The sequence below is a fragment of the Canis lupus genome, chromosome 2, assembly GCF_003254725.2.
Source record: "Canis lupus dingo isolate Sandy chromosome 2, ASM325472v2, whole genome shotgun sequence".
In the NCBI taxonomy this organism is placed as follows: Eukaryota; Metazoa; Chordata; class Mammalia; order Carnivora; family Canidae; genus Canis; species Canis lupus.
In genome coordinates this window covers 71,805,054-71,820,424 of record NC_064244.1, presented here as the reverse complement: position 1 = coordinate 71,820,424, position 15,371 = coordinate 71,805,054, and the positions used below count along the sequence as shown (strand labels likewise).

Genomic DNA, 15,371 nt, shown 5'->3' with positions numbered 1-15,371 from the left:
ATATAATGCAGTTATATCAAATTGCTATTTCATGATTTGTCCCTCTGTGTTTTGTTTAAGAAATCTGTGTCTACTCCAGAGTCATAAAGTTGTTTTCCTATTATTTTTAATCCCAAACTTTTGCATTTAGAACTACAATCGATCTGAAATTGAATTTGCATTTGGTGGGAGATGGGGGTACGGATCCATTTTCCCCCATCTGTATACCCAGTGGACTCAGCACTGTTACTGTTTAATTGGAGAAGACCATCTTCCTTCATGGCACTGTGATGTTGCCTGGTCATAACCACTTGATCATTTACATATTGGGTCTATTTCTGGATTCTCTTTTCTGATCCATTGATCAGCATTTCTACCCTTGCCCCAGACCACCAGGCCTTCTTAAGTACTAGAGCTTTATCATTAGTCCTGATATCTAGTCACTTAAGTCCATTTGCTTTGTCCTTTAAGAATCCTTGGCTACAGGATGCCTGGTTGGCTCAGTGGTTGAGCATCTGCCTTTGGCTCAGGTCATGATCCCGGGGTCCTGGGACTTAGTCCCATATTAGGTTCCCCTACAGGGAGCCTGCTTCTCCCTCTGCCTGTGTCTCTGCCTCTCTCTGTGTCTCTCATGAATAAATAAAATCTTTAAAAATTTTTTTTATTATGAAAAATTTCAAACATACAAAAAGTGACTTTTCTGTAAATACAGTGACTTTCTGCATGTTCACCATCTAGATTTAGTAGTAGTTATTAGTTTCTCTTATTTGTGTCATATATCCTTTTTTTTTTTTTCAAGATTTTAAAGAAGACAGCCTCCTACATGACCACAATTCCATTACTGCTAGGAAAATGAATAGTCCCCAAATTTCTAATCTATAGTCCTTTCTCCCCAGCTTCCCCCCAAATGTCTTTCTTGTTGCCGTGTTGTTTTGCTTTTCAAAACAGGATCCATGGGATCCCTGGGTGGCTCAGCTATTTAGCGCCTGCCTTCGGCCCAGGGCGTGATCCTGGAGTCCCAGGATCGAGTCCCACATCGGCCTCCTGCATTGGAGCCTGCTTCTCCCTCTGCCTGTGTCTCTGCCTCTCTCTCTCTCTCTCTCTGTCTCTCATGAATAAATAAATAAAATATTTTTTAAAAAGGGATCCACCCCCCACCCAAAACCAAACAGGATCCAATCTAGGATCATGCATTGTATTTGTTCATGTCTCTCTCTCTCTTTTTTTTTTTATTTATGTTCATGTCTCTTAATTTAGAAGCATCTCCCTCTCTTGTTGTGACATTGACTTTGTTAGAGATCAGGCTGGTGGTCTTGTAGGTGTCCTGCATTCTGGATCTGACTGTTTTCTCAGTGTTGTTTACTTTGTCCTTCCATATCCTGAGCCTCCTGGAAACTGGGACTTAGAGCTGGGCTTGACTCCATTCAGATAAACCTCCCCAAGTCTTCCCAGGGTCTCCTTCTCTAAGTTGTGTAAGGCCAGTGGTGTGTGAGCAGGTATGTAAAGCTTTAGTGCAGGGCTTGGCATAAGGCAAATGTCAGTAGGTGGTAGCAGCTCTTAATAATTGTCCCCACCATGGGCCACATTTTATTCCAAAGTCTTGTTGCCAGGAAGAGGTTTTCCTAAGGCTTCTCTTGTCCCTGCTAGGCAGCACTGGCTCCCCCCCAGCTGGTGCTCTTGGCTCTGGGCTTGGACATTCCCCATCTTTCTCTCCTCCCACCCTCAGATAACACAGGCAGTTCCACATACCGGCCACCCCCTCGGACCCGGGAGGTGATGATCAACGGGCAGATGGTCAAGTTGAAGTACTGTTTCACTTGCAAGATGTTTCGACCACCCCGGACCTCACACTGCAGTGTCTGTGACAATTGTGTGGGTAAGTGGGAGGCAGCAGGGAGCAATGCTGGGAGCCCTGGGGACAGGGAAGTCACTTGTGGGGATGGAGGTGTGTCTGAATCAACCAAAGCTGGGCAAGAGGTCTGCTTCACCCAAATTTGCTCTGACTGAGGAGGGGCTATGAGGAGAGGCTCAGAGTGTGACCAGTGGTGTCTTGGCTTCAGCCCAGGATTGGTAGATTCCTTTCCCGCAGCTCTGCACTATGGGGCAGATACAGAGAAGCCCTGGGTCCTCAGTAGGTCCAAGTTTCCAGGAACCAGAGACTGGACCCATAACATTCTAGATACTTTGGGGCCAGAAAGAGAATGATTTATCATCCAGTGGTCCAGGGCCAACTATACTGAATGACTTTGATTTGATTCCCAGGGCTTGGGGATAAGAAGCTGGGAACAGAGGAGTTCAAGCCAGTAAGGTGGAGAGGATGTAGCAGGATTGGAAGCTAAGCTGCTGACCACAACTGCAGTGGTTGCTGGGGAACTGAAGGCTGTTTTGTCTCCTCTTCTTGTCCTCCGGAGGCCAGGCAGCCTTGATGCAGGCTGAGGGTGTGCCCCTGGGAGAGTGTCATAAGGGAACTGCTATGCAAGAGGACCCAGACAAGCTGAGCCATGGTGACTGTGCATGGTCCCCAGGCAGTGAGCTCATCACACCAGCTCAGCACTCCCCGAGTGAGAGAACAGCAGGGAACACCCATGACAGCAGGCAGCAAGGTGGGTGACTCAGTGAGCATTATTCACTCCTGAGAATCTACCCCACCCACCCTCTGCGAAGGGTGCTGGCTGTGATGTGAGGCCTGCAATGGGTTTGGGATCCACATTCTCACAGAGGACTTTCCTACCAGCCTGGGTATGAGCCGCCCCTGGGGACATAGTGCTGGTGTGAGCTCAGGCCTCGGACCGGGCCTTTCATGCCAGATCTCCCAGCCTACTCCCTGGGCCTCTACTTCTAGAGCAAGAAATGGGGATCGTTGGTTGTTGGCATGTGGCCAGGGTCATAGGCCAGGCAACAAGTACTTTTGTGTAGATCTTTGTACCAGGCCCTGCTGGACCCTGGTTGGTTAGCTCAGTGTGAGGCCCACACAGGCCTCCTCATGGAGTTTACAATCGAGCAGGCCAGTCCACTAATTATAAATAAGTATGTAAATACAAAGTATGGGGTAGATAACAGAGGGCCCTCACCTTGTCTGGGATCAGAGGAGGCTTCTTAAGGAAGTGGCTTTGCAGCTGAGACACGAAGGGGGAATTACCCTTAACCAGGTGAAGAGACAGAGTAGAATGTGTGAGGCAGTAGAACCTGTGCACAAAGGTCCAGAAGCAGGGAGCATCTGAGGAACTGGGGGTGGGCCAATGCAGAGAGGTGTGGGGGGAGCAAGGCCCCAGCTGTGGCATGAGGCCTCTAAACACCTGTGCTGGTTGCAGGCCAGGTATACTAATCTGTCTCCCCTGGCCCTCTTCCAGAACGGTTTGATCATCACTGTCCCTGGGTGGGCAACTGTGTGGGGAGACGGAACTACCGCTTCTTCTATGCGTTTATTCTCTCCCTCTCATTCCTGACGGCCTTCATCTTCGCATGTGTGGTCACCCACCTGACGCTGCGTGAGTTAGGGGTAGGGGGCAGGGGTGAGCGGGAGGGGTGGGCCAGGAGTTCAGCTGAGTCAAGGGGCCACGGTCAGTATCCCTCTGAGCTGTGCCCTGTCCTGTTTTTTAATTCCCCAGGCTCTCAGGGAAGCAACTTCCTCTCCACTCTGAAGGAGACACCAGCAAGATATCCTTTGTTATCTGGTGGATGCCCTCGTGGGAACCAGGCCCCCTTGCTGGGGTGGGTCCCTGCACCTCATCCTGTAAACAGAAGGGAAGGGTGTAGAGCCAGTGTTTGTCCTCAAGAATAATCTGATATACCAGCTGCTTCTGTTCCCACCCAGGCTAGAGCTGATCCTAAATGGCCCGATCATGGGGCCGGGGTGGCCAAGAACTCTCAGGAGCCACAAACCCTGTCTTCCCTTAAGACACCAAGCTCCTTGGACCATGTTCCATGTGGGGTTCTTGGTGCCTGGAATCCTCATTTCCCTCTACTGTCCATCACCCTTGCTGCTCTTGAAGGGGCTCCCTAACCTTGCTGAGGTCCTCGGAGGTGATCCTGCTGAGAAGTGGTGAGTGGACCTGAGGAGGGTTACGAACTCACTTCTCTCTGAGGAATAGCTTGTGGAAGGGTAGGTAAGAAAGGCTGAGCGTGGCAAGCTCCCAGCTCCAAGGGAGGCTCCCAGCCTTGTCCCCGTGTGTGTCCTTGACCACCCTGCTCACTGTGCTGGAGTTGGTGATCTGCTTCTTCTCCATCTGGTCCATCCTGGGCCTCTCAGGGTTTCATACTTACCTCGTCGCCTCCAACCTGACAACTAACGAAGATGTGAGTAAAGCTGGAGCCACTCCTGTCCCTGGGCAGGGGTCCTGGGAAGGAAGCAGGGCTGAGGGAGCCTGGGGTTGCCGCAATGCAGCCTGACTCTGCTGCTGGGGTACCGCGGGTGGAGATGGAAGGCAGCCAGACATTGCCTGGCCATGGGAGACCCAGTGCAAGCTTCTGAGCCCCCACATGCCTCAGCCCCTCGGCCCCTCAGTGTGGGCTTTCTCGCTAACACAGAGGCAGTGCTCCACTGGAAGTCATGACATTGGCCAGCATGTTACTGTTTCCAGAGTTCTTTGGAGGTCCTGTTACCAACTCTGAGGCAGAAGGAAAAGGGATGCTTTTTCTCCCGATTGATGGCTGAGTGACTTGCCATCACTCAGAGGTCACACAGCTGGAAAGGGATGGAGCCGGTGTTGTAACGGAAGCTATGGCTCTGCTTGCTGGGCCCCCATCGCACTGTACTTGTAGGCAGAAGAGATGTGACCATTCTCAGGGTGTCCTTGGGGCTCCTGAAGGCACCCTTATTGAGGGGGACAGTGAAGACAGGATCCTAAGGCTTTCTGGCAGACCTCCACCAGCAAGCATTGTTTGAGCACCACTGTATGCCCAGCCCTGGGCCAGACCTGACCTCTCCTTCCTGTTCTCACAAACAATAAAAAAGCAAATGATGGCATCTGTGCCGGGGCCGCCATCAGATCCTGCTCAGAGGCCCATGACCAACAGAAAATACATTTCTTCACCTCAGCCTCTCATTCTGGGAAATAAAACTTAGCACTCATGACAGGGTATCATGTGCTGGATGATTGGTACAAGCAGAAATGACATTAGCCCACATCTCCCAAGGCGGTTTCCTGGGTGCTAGTTCTTCAGGATGTACTAGGGGTTAAGCAAAAAGACGTATTAAGGCCAAATAAGTCTGGAAAACTCTGGATTCAAGTCAAACAGGTATACTTCCTTGCTAAACTCCTCGGTGCCTTCGATAGCTGGCTTCATAGACGTAGAGATGGGCAGGATTTCATCAAATGCCCCATCGATGCTATCAGAGTTCCCTATTTTTCAAACGAGGACTGAGATTCAGAGCAGCGTTCTATCCGGGCTCATGCAGTGTGTCAGTGGCAGGCCCAGGGTTTACAGCCAGGTCAGCCTGAGCCCTGCCCCTTGTACTACCTTCCCTCATAGGTGGCTGGCCAGAGAAGAGAGGGGGCCCCAAAAAGTTTCCTTGGGAGGCTTCTCTGGCTACGCTCTGTTTCTGTCCTGATTAGGGCTACTTCCTCTTTGCTAGGTGTCCCACATGCCCAACAGACCCCCACACTCACTGAATAGCCTGGGCTAAAGACACATCCCCTCCGGTAGTCTGTCCAGAATTGGGTTCAGAATTCACCAGCCTCCAGGCCTCCCTCCTAGAAAATGATACCTGACTTACACCTCCTTCCTGCTGGCAGATCAAAGGCTCGTGGTCCAGCAAGAGGGGCGGTGAGGCCTCCGTCAATCCCTACAGCCATAAAAGTGTTATCACCAACTGCTGTGCTGTGCTCTGCGGCCCCCTACCTCCCAGGTAAGCCAGGGGTGAACAGGAGAGGTCACAGGGCCTGGCCTGACCAGTGGGGGGCAGCGCTGTGAGTCCACAACTCTCAAAGAGGTTCTGGAAGCAGGAGACCTCTGCTCACACCACGGAAACCCTCTGTCTACCATCCCCTGCAGAGTGCACGCAAGGCATTTGTCATATAAAAGAATTCTTTTTTGGGGCACCTCGGTGGCTCAGTGGTTGAGTGTCTGCCTTTGGCTCGGGGCGTGATCCTGGGGTTCTGGGATCGAGTTCCATATCAGGCTCCCTGCAGGGAGCCTACTTCTCCCTCTGCCTGTGTCTCTGCCTCTCTGTGTGTCTCATGAATAAATAAATAAAATCTTTTTTAAAAATTCTTTTTTTATATAAGGATGGATTGATTGATGCGACAGAGAGAGTCAGAGAACACAAGTGGGGTGGGAGGGAGGGGGGCAGGGAGAAGAATCCCCGCTGAGCAAGGAGCCTGATGCAGGACCCCGGGATCATGACCTGAGCCGAAGGCAGACACTTAACCTACTGAACCACTCAGGCGCCCCAACATAAAAGAATTCTATGTAATTGTTAATGACATTGCTCATTGTAGAAAAAAATTAAGTGCAAAATATTAGAAAGAAGAGTATTAGATATCACGTGTAATCTTATTCCCCAGGGATCACCAGGATTAATGTCGTGGCCCCACTGCTGCCGCTCTGGTGCTGATAGCCGACTGGGTGGGGCTCCATCCTCCCTGGTGGCTGAGACCAGCGAGGAAGTGCCCCTGTCTTCACACCAGGGGGCGCCAGAGTGCCAGAACAGGAGTTAAATTGCAGTGGACACTGGGGAAGCAAGACTTCCCCACACTGTCCACACCCCCACACCCTCCCGACAAGCTTCTCCTGCCTCATATGCCTCTCATGCTTGCAGTGGGGGGTGGGTGTGAGTAACAGTGGGAATCACACTATTTCCAAATGCCCTTTCATCCTGCTTTTCCCTTACCCTCAGGCTGGCTTTGTGGCATCCAGGCAGCAAAATGGGGCCACTTTGAATTAACAGTGTATAAATCTGGTGGCCAAAACCAGGTATCCAGAGTGCAGAGTGGGCCCTTCTGAAAGGGAAGGGTTTCGCGCCCCCATCTGGAGATCAGCTCCCCTTTCTCAGGCTTTGTAGGCCTGGGTGTTTCCTTGGCTGGGAAATGGACTATGCCATTCAGCCCTGGCCTGGATCACTGGTGTTGGGCAGGGCCCTCATGTGACCTCTCTTGTGTTTTGGAAGCCTGATCGACCGAAGGGGATTTGTGCAGGCCGACACCGTATTGCCCTCACCCATCAGAAGCGATGAGCCAGCCTGTGGAGCCAAGCCCGACGCCAGCATGGTAGGAGGCCACCCCTGAACTGGGCTCAGTACTTGCCACCTGCTGGCCTGTCCACCCCTCCGTACTCACCTGCCGCCCTCCACACCTGCCGGGACCCTCCCCATTCCACCCAAGGGAAGCAGAGCCGCCAAAGACTCTTTCGTATTTATTTCCCACCCTGCGTGGCTTTCCCCACACTTCCATGGCTGTATCCTCTGCTCCCCAAACCCAAGTTCCCACAGCCGTGGGCCCTAAATCCGCACGTTCCCCACCCCCACCCCCCAGCTGATCAGTGGCAGGAGTGACAGGAGAGAGAGGCCAGGGCCCCTGAGGCCATGAGGGGACAATGCCAAGTCTCTATCTGTGCCAGGGCAAGCCCTGTGTGAGTGAGGGTGCCGGCTGAGTGTGATACCTCCCCGGTGGGGGAGCTGCTGGGCTCTGCTCAGCCAGGGTCCTGGGGGTGAAGCAGAGCCTAAGAGTGTTAGGCTCTGGACAGCAGGTTATAGGAGAGGATGCCTCCTCCGTGGGCTGCTTTGGTTTGTAGGTTCCTTCTTTTCGTGATGATCATTGTTCTTTATTCCATTTTTGTTCTTTTTTTTTTTTTTTTTGTATGGGGTTGGCCAATAGGATAGAGCTGGGGTTCCAGATAGAAAGGGCAGAGGTGGGGGTGGGTGGGGGACAGCCTGTGTCAGAGGAAGCTAAACCAGCCAGCCAGGCACCCAAGACCTCAGCTCATGCATGATTCCTGGGCAGCACACTAGGAAGTGGGGGCCTTGCCCTCTCACTACCCACGGAGGGCTCTCTAAGGGATCCCAGTCTGGCCCCCCACCTCTCTCCCAAGTCGGTGCTTGGGCTGGGTGGGCTAGACTCATGCTGGCAATACTTGAAACGGGTTTATTAATGCTGGGTATTTTGCACAATTTTATAGACCTCTTTTCTACATAGCATTTTTTTTTAATGGAAGAAGAAAATAAGTCAGCCACATTGCTCTCTGTGTAGTGCCAGGTTAAGGATTATCGGAAGGCAAGTTGGTTTTAATAAATTTATAAGAGAATTAATGGCTGTGAGTGAGTGAGTGAGTGTGTGTATGTGCATGCGTGTGTTCGCATATGCCCTTGTACGAATGTGGCTGGCTCCCACTTCCCGACATCCCCCGGGCTGCCCCTTTCCCCACCATCCCCCTCGGGCGGCCACGGGCAGCAGCAGGAGCAGCCTGAGCCAGGGCCACAGAAGCCCATGCCTTGATCACGAGAGACCCCTGGGTTTCTGCTGCAGCTCAGCGCCCACCCCCGTCCTCCTATCTTTCCTTCCTCCTTGGACATCAGGAAGCCCAGGACCTGCCCAGACAGGCTGAGCCTGGGTGTGGTGGATGGGGTAATGGCTGTGGGAGCGGCTGCCATTCTGCAAGCCGTGCTCCCTCCTCTGGGCTCTGAGTATGGGACCTAATGCCAGTGGCTAGAGGACAGGGAGTCTCTGCCAACCGAGGACTCCATCCAGAGAAAAGAGAGGAAGGTGCAGGGTGGACCAAGAGGCAAATGAAGGTTGTTGGCCTACATCTGCGCCCAAACTCAAAGGATGTCCCTTCTCAGCTGGAAACTCTAGCTTCTTGTCAAAATAGATAGGACATTGTCCTTGGCCCTTCAAGTGGGCTGAAGCCCTTGGCAAGTGACTAGGAAGTCCTCACGTCTTGCCTTTCCTTGCTGCAGAGGGTAGTGGGTCACAGGCAGCTGAGAAATGGCAGCCACGGAAGGTCCCCTCTGGGAGAAGCAGCTCTGCCCTGGTGGCAGGCCCCTGGGCCATGCTGCAGTGGTACTGGGAAGTCAGGAGGGAGCTGCCTAGAGGAGGGGACTCCCATCTGCCTTTTATTTAAGCCAGTATTCTTTGTTCCTGCTTGTAATAAAATTTTTGTTTTTAAGAGTTGATTTGCTTTGGTTTGGTTTTTGTTTGCTCTTTCTTTGCTGAGGCTCCAACTGGCAGCCCTCTATTCTTTCAGCCAAATTTGGTCTTTCCTGGGGAGGCAGAAGGCAGGAAGGCCAGTGGTATGGCTAAAGTTCTCTGAGGCCGAGCCAGGGGGCGAGGCCCCCCAGGCATGTAAGAAGAGGCCAGCCTGTCCCCTCTTGGTCCCCCCCCCCTCCCCTGCCTCTGGGACTTGGAGACCCCCGAGGTCTTTTTCCTTGCTGTCTTTTCACCCTGATACCCCACCCCCCTACCGTGACTGCCCCGCTAAGAAAATGTTTCTGAGACAATAGATTCCAGTTTGTGAGCCAGAGCCTCCCTGGCCCCAGCCCCACCTGGGCAGCAGGGCACAGCCAGACAACTCATAACACTGGCCCGCCTCTCTGGTATCTCCCCCAGGAGGACACCTGTCAGGATTTTGCCATCTCCTGCACAGCCTGAGGGGAGCTAACAGGCCTCTTTGCAGAGGGTTAGCTGGTAAGACCGTATCTCCCCTGTCAGCCAGCACTGCCCGCCTCCCTCACACACCATCTCATCCTCATCGCATGCCTTGCCAACCCCATGGAGCCCATTCATCTGTCTGGTGTGTGGTGTGGTGTGTGTGCTGGCGGTGGTAGGGCCGCCAGGGCTTCCCCCCCAAAACAGAAGGATCGGGGCGTGAGGGCAGGGTTAGTAGCCCAGCCCTGCTCTGGACTGAGGAAGTAGCTTCACACAGAGCAGCTCTCCCACTGGAGCAGGAGGTGAAGGGTGAGGTCGGGGAGAGGGTGACATACCTGCTCTGGGGTGCTTGGGCCCGTCCTGGTGGCGTCCTGGTGTGCAGGAGCCTGCAGTCACTAACACTTGTGTCCTGGCTTTTCTGTCTCTGCTGAGCTCTCACCTGCCCGTTTTCTCTCCTGCTTCGTTGCCTGCTGCCCAAGCCTCAGCCCTTCTGTGAGGAAGAGGCAGGTGCTGGGGTGGTGCTTGTCCCCCCACCAGCACCCCTGCAGGCCTCCTCTCTCTTCCCAATCCCGCTAACCCTCTCTCTTCTCCTTCTTTGCTGTCCTGCTGGGATCTCCAGTGTGTGCGGGGGCTTAAGGACCTCCTGAGGACCGCTGCTCTCTGCCTCTCCAGGAGTGGCCTGAGGGGAGCCAGGCACCCGGCACCTCCACCTGCCTAACCTGTGGCCCATCTGCCACCGTCTGTGCCTACAGGGTCTGCCCCCAAGCCTGCCCCACTCGTGTGCTCTCTAGAGCCCCCCACAGGGGGCAGGGGCTGGCCTCTTTGCCCCCACCCCCACTCCGTGCCAGCCAGAGTGTAGAAAGCCATAACGCAGCTGTCAGCACAATGACATAATAACCATGCTGAAACTTGGCCCCCTTTCCACTTCCCTTCCCCTTCCCCAGATCTGTAAGGTGTCAAGACTCTTCAGGAATCTGGCCTTACAGCCTGCCCCCTCCCAGAATCAGGCATAGCTATAGTGGAGCTGAGCAGGTTTCTTCAGGAGCCTCTGGGCTGTTGGTGGTTGATGACGCTGCTGAACAAGTTCGGTAACTGTTCTAAGCACAACCGGTTTGACACTGTTCCCACGGCCTTCCACAGCCCCCTCCATCCCCACTACCCCAAGTAGGTAAGATGCAAGGAGGATGCTTGTACCCTTTGCCCCAGGCACTGAGGGACTGAGTGAGCTCTGACAGCCCTGCGTTCTTCGGAGGAACTAAAGGAAACTGGGCTGGGCCTAGGAAATCTGCTGAGTCCATGGCTGGGGGCTGCTTGTCTGCTGTCCTGTACCTTTTTTAACCAAAATAAAGATTTCCCTCTTCTTGCCATATCCTTGGCTGTCTGGTGCCACCTTTACTTGGGGTCCAGGGGTGAGGCCCAGGATGAGTGTGCAGACCATCTGGCTTACCCTCCCTGCCAGCCTTGTTCTATCTAGATGGTCCGTGCCATTGCAGAGATTGAAAGATTGATTTATTGAGCGAGTGGGGGTGGGGCAGAGGGAGAGCATCTTCAAGCAGACTCCCCACGGAGTGCGGAGCTGGATGCTACGCTACACGGGGCTTGGGCTGGGATCCATGAGATCAGGATCTGAGCCAAAACCAAGAGTCAAAAAAAAAAAAAAAAAAAAAAGTCAAAACAAAACAAAACAAAACCAAGAGTCAGTCACTTAACCAACTGAGCCACCCAGGGGCCACCACCCCCACTGGTTCCGGGAGATTTATTTTATTATTATTATTTTTTAAGATTTTATTTATTTATTAGAGAAAGAGAGAGAGGCAGAGACCCAGGCAGAGGGAGAAGCAGGCTCCATGCAGGGAGCCCGACTTGGGACTCGATCCCGGGTCTCCAGGATCACACCCTGGGCTGAAGGCAGCGCTAAACCGCTGAGCCACCAGGGCTGCCCAGTTCCAGAGATTTAAAAGAAGGGGCACCGTGAAGGCAGAAGTGACACAGAAAGAGTAGCCAGTGTGCTCTTCACTCCGTTCCTCTAGATCTGGTCTCCGTGCCAGAGACCTTCAAGCCTTAGTTGACTTCATCTCTGAAAAGTCCCAACCCAAGCTGAGACTGTCACCCCTTGAACTGAACCCAGTCCAGGTTAACAGTCTCATGGAACTTTCCTTCTCTCCAGCTGCTGCCCCACATTGAGATACACAGTATGTAGGAGCTAAAAAATCATTATGGCAGCCATTTAGCAAGGAGCAGCCAAGTGCCAGGCCCGTTTTCTCACCTGAACCTGTGATGTCCGCCTTTTTACAGATGAGGGACCCGAGGTGCAAGGAAGGCACAGCAGCTGCCCAGGGTCTCCCCGCTGATAAGGCAGCAAGTTGAGGATATGAACTCAAGTCTCTGCCCCAACCTCTGGCCCTTCTGCACTACCCAAGGAACAAATAGGGCTGCCTCAAGAGGAGGGGATCTCAGAGGGAGAAACCCAGTTGGAGGCTGTCATTCATAGCCATCAGAGGGCTTAGAGGGGATCTGTGCTGGCCTCCTTGTACTGATGGGGAACAGGCTTCTTTCCCCACAAGGCCTTAAAATGCCTTAAAATGGAGTTGGGATGCAGTCCCGTAGCCTGACATTCCATCTCTTTCCACAAACTCCACACCATGTCCTAGACCGGACTGGTGTGAGAGATGTAGGAGACTAAACAACAGCGCCTTAAGGAGAAAAAAGACTCAGGATAGCTGAGTCACTTAAGAGTAATCTAATATTCCCTCCTAAAGGCGGCTAGTAGAGTGAGCCCTTGGCTGGATAACTGAAGTCTTGTTTACAACTAAGCAAGGGGAGAGGTGCCATACCTGCCTGCCTCCGGTCACCTGTTTAATTTGATCATTCCAAGACTACAAAATTTCATAGGAAGTTCTTTCTGTATTCTAATCAGAGTCCCTCCTGCTGTATTCAGAGTCCTGTTCTCTGTTCTCAGTGGAGATAGATAGCAACTGGTTGCTGCCTTCTCTGAGCCACAAGCCTGTGACTACCAGCTAAGGATCTGTTGCCTCTTGGACCAGAGGCCTTGGACCTGCTGGCAGGATGGATGCTATATGGAAGGATGGGAAGGTAGCAGGCAGGATGAGGAAAGCCCCCTTGGGCCGCAGCCCCAGCTCCTGTCCTGCTGACTCAGACGGCTGACGGCTGACGGCTGACGGTGGAACTCTGTGCCCTGCCAGGGCCTGCTGCTTCCTGCCTGCCTGGGCTCCTGGACTTGGGAAACAGAGGCCCTGGAGGCAAAGGGAGGTGTCTGAGACAGGAACTGAGTCAGGATCGACAGGCTGGAGCGGGCAGGGTCTTAGGCAGCCGAGCTCCCAGATTCACCCCTAAGCAGGAGAGGGGGAGGAGTGAAGAGGCTTCCTTATGCCCTTCTCTCTGCTGGCTGTGCTGAGGGCATGGAGCTTGTGGTGTGATCCACCACCAAGTCTCCTGGCTTGAGTGATAGGAAGAGGATGCTGCCTTCCTGGAGACACAGCAACTCCAAAATTCCTAGGCCTGCCAGGCCCTGCCTTACAGGTATCTGGTGCTCTGGGATCTCCAGTTTCCCCACCCTCACCCCCCAGACTTGGGAAAGCCTGGGTTGGATGACTACTAAAAGGAAGGTCCTTGAGGGCCTAGGGCCTGCATAGGTCAGAGGAGTGTCTGATGAAGAGGGAGGAGGCAGTGCTGAGTGAGCACATCTGACCATTCATCTGCCTTGCCTTCCCTTCCCTAGGGACACTCAACTCGGCAGGGTTCAGGCCTCCTCTGAGGCTTGGTTTGGGGCCCTTTGTCATTTCACAAAACCCAGCCCATGTTAGTGCTTTGTGTGTATGTGATTATCATCATAAGATTGGTTAGATTTTTTTTCACATAATAATAGTTACCGTTCACTCTGCTAAGTGCTTTTCCATCAACTTATTTAATCTTTACAACAAGCCCCATTTTACACTTAGGAAGACAGAGGCTTACAGAAGTTAAGTCACTTGCTAAGGCCATACAGCTTCTAAAAATTAAGCCCAGAGAGTCTGATTCCAAAGATAATAGGCTATTCTATCTCTTATAGAAAAATAATATATATCTACCATTGAAAAAAGTAGGAAAATCAAAAGCAAAAAAATCACTCAGAATCCCACCACCTAAAAATACCCTCTATTAAATTAGTATTTTAGTGCATTTCCATCGTTTTCTGTCAGTGATCCCATCTGAGCAAAGCCTTAAAGATGTCAAGCCTAAAATACCTTCTGCTTCCTTGGAAAACCTGTAGTATCTGCCCAGGCATGCTCCTACTTTTCCTTCAAAAAGGCAGATCTCATCTTTGGGCCTCAGAGTTCTGGGCTAAGCCTCCCTCCAGGAGGGGAAGGTGGGGATTCAGGCACGGAGAGGAACCGGGGAGGGACAGGCCTGTGAAATGGCCCTGGCTCAGAGATTAGGCTGGCTGGATCCCAGTGAGGGGAGCCCCACCCCTGAGCCCCATCTGAGCCTTGGCTAGGGGTGGGGCAGATAAGCAGGAACCCACCCTCACAGGCACAGGGCCAACACCTCAGGTGAAACTCCTGGCTGAATGAGAACAGCATCCCAGCAAATAGGGACAGAAGGTTGGCAAGAGAGAAGTCTCCCATCTCTGAGTCCTCTACCAGGGGCCAGAGGAGGGGGGGCCATAATCAAAGGGAAGGGACAGGGAAATTTCTGAGAGGCAGACTGGGGGAGGCAGCACTCACCTGGTACTGCTACCCTATAAAACAAAATGGTATGTGTCACCGCCACCTTCTTTATCTTGGTCCTGTCTCTCTCTCCAGGTGCTAGCGTCCCCCTTGGGGAACCAAATTGGGCTGAGCACCCAAGTGGCCTGCTTCCCAGCCTTTGACAGAAGGCAGGCTGAGTCAGGCAGGAGAGCTGGGCCCCCACCCTGTGTGAGCCCCACTGATACATGATGGCAGGCGGCTTGGAGGGGGTAGGTGACCTGGCGTGGAGAGCCAGAGGGTAGGTCCTCAAACAAGTGGTAACAGGCCACCAACTTGAAAGGGAAAATTGTGCTGTGATGGGGAAGGTGTCCAACAAACCTACTGGATGACTAATTACAAAGGCTGGGCTGGAGCGTCAGGGGCCGCTCATTAAATACCTCATTAAGTGGCACCCTGAACGATGCCACCTGTGCATTCTGGGACCTCAGAGGGAACCCTGAGGGGGGGTGATGACCAAGGGAGAGAACCATTTCAGGTAGACTCCGGAAGAAGCCTGGATTTCACTTCTAAATACAGTCTGGAGCTTACAAGTCAGAGGCCTTGACGAGAGAAGCCAAAGGAAGTAGGATACAGGGGATTTATTAGCTGTGTGACCTTGAGCAAATCTCATCCCTCTCTGAGCCTTAGCATTCCCACCTCTAAAGTGGGAGTAAAAGTCATAGTCTGGCCCATCTCACAGAGACATAGTAAGGATTCAATCCAATCGTGGCTGTGAAGGTGCTTGGGAAACTACAGCCCTACCTAAACATAATTATCTCACCCAAACCAAGGTGGAAAATGTACCTGGTAGGATTAAGAACCCCATCCTCCTGGGTGCACCTGTCTTCATGCGCTCTAGCCAGGCTGAAGCGGCCACTTGGTTGAAGCCATCCCTGGCCCCTGGAAGAACACCATGAAGGAGGATCTGATTTGAGAAACTGGGGCATCTGGGTGGGCACTCATGGAATCAAAGCACCGAACAAGAGGGGGCAGCCTGGAGCTTGGAAAGGTGTCCTGTGCAGGTGGGGCCGACGCCCGGCGGAGTTCTCCCGCAGACTGAGCCCCGATGACTCACCCTACATCC

General features: G+C 52.8%; 1 protein-coding gene across 12 annotated transcripts in view; it reads left to right on the top strand.

The window, feature by feature from the left end:
- ZDHHC18 (zinc finger DHHC-type palmitoyltransferase 18) overlaps window positions 1–15,371 on the top strand; it is a 46,185-nt gene that overhangs the window by 16,663 nt on the left and 14,151 nt on the right. For 7 of the 12 annotated variants that reach the window (XR_007404397.1, XR_007404399.1, XR_007404398.1 and 4 more), the window contains exons 3-9: window positions 1,706–1,855; window positions 2,391–2,582; window positions 3,330–3,467; window positions 3,588–3,636; window positions 4,173–4,275; window positions 5,715–5,827; window positions 7,088–7,187. Coding sequence is in view for 9 of the 12 variants with exons in the window: in XM_049098472.1 (XP_048954429.1) it covers window positions 1,706–1,855; window positions 2,391–2,582; window positions 3,330–3,467; window positions 3,588–3,636; window positions 4,173–4,275; window positions 5,715–5,827; window positions 7,088–7,187 (845 nt within the window). In the remaining 3 variants the exon portion in view is untranslated. Of the gene's footprint in view, window positions 1–1,705; window positions 1,856–2,390; window positions 2,583–3,329; window positions 3,468–3,587; window positions 3,637–4,172; window positions 4,276–5,714; window positions 5,828–7,087; window positions 9,087–9,521; window positions 9,600–10,179; window positions 10,930–15,078; window positions 15,365–15,371 lie in introns of those variants that run through there. The other 5 variants (XM_049098479.1, XM_049098458.1, XM_049098476.1 and 2 more) reach the window with 5 other exon arrangements.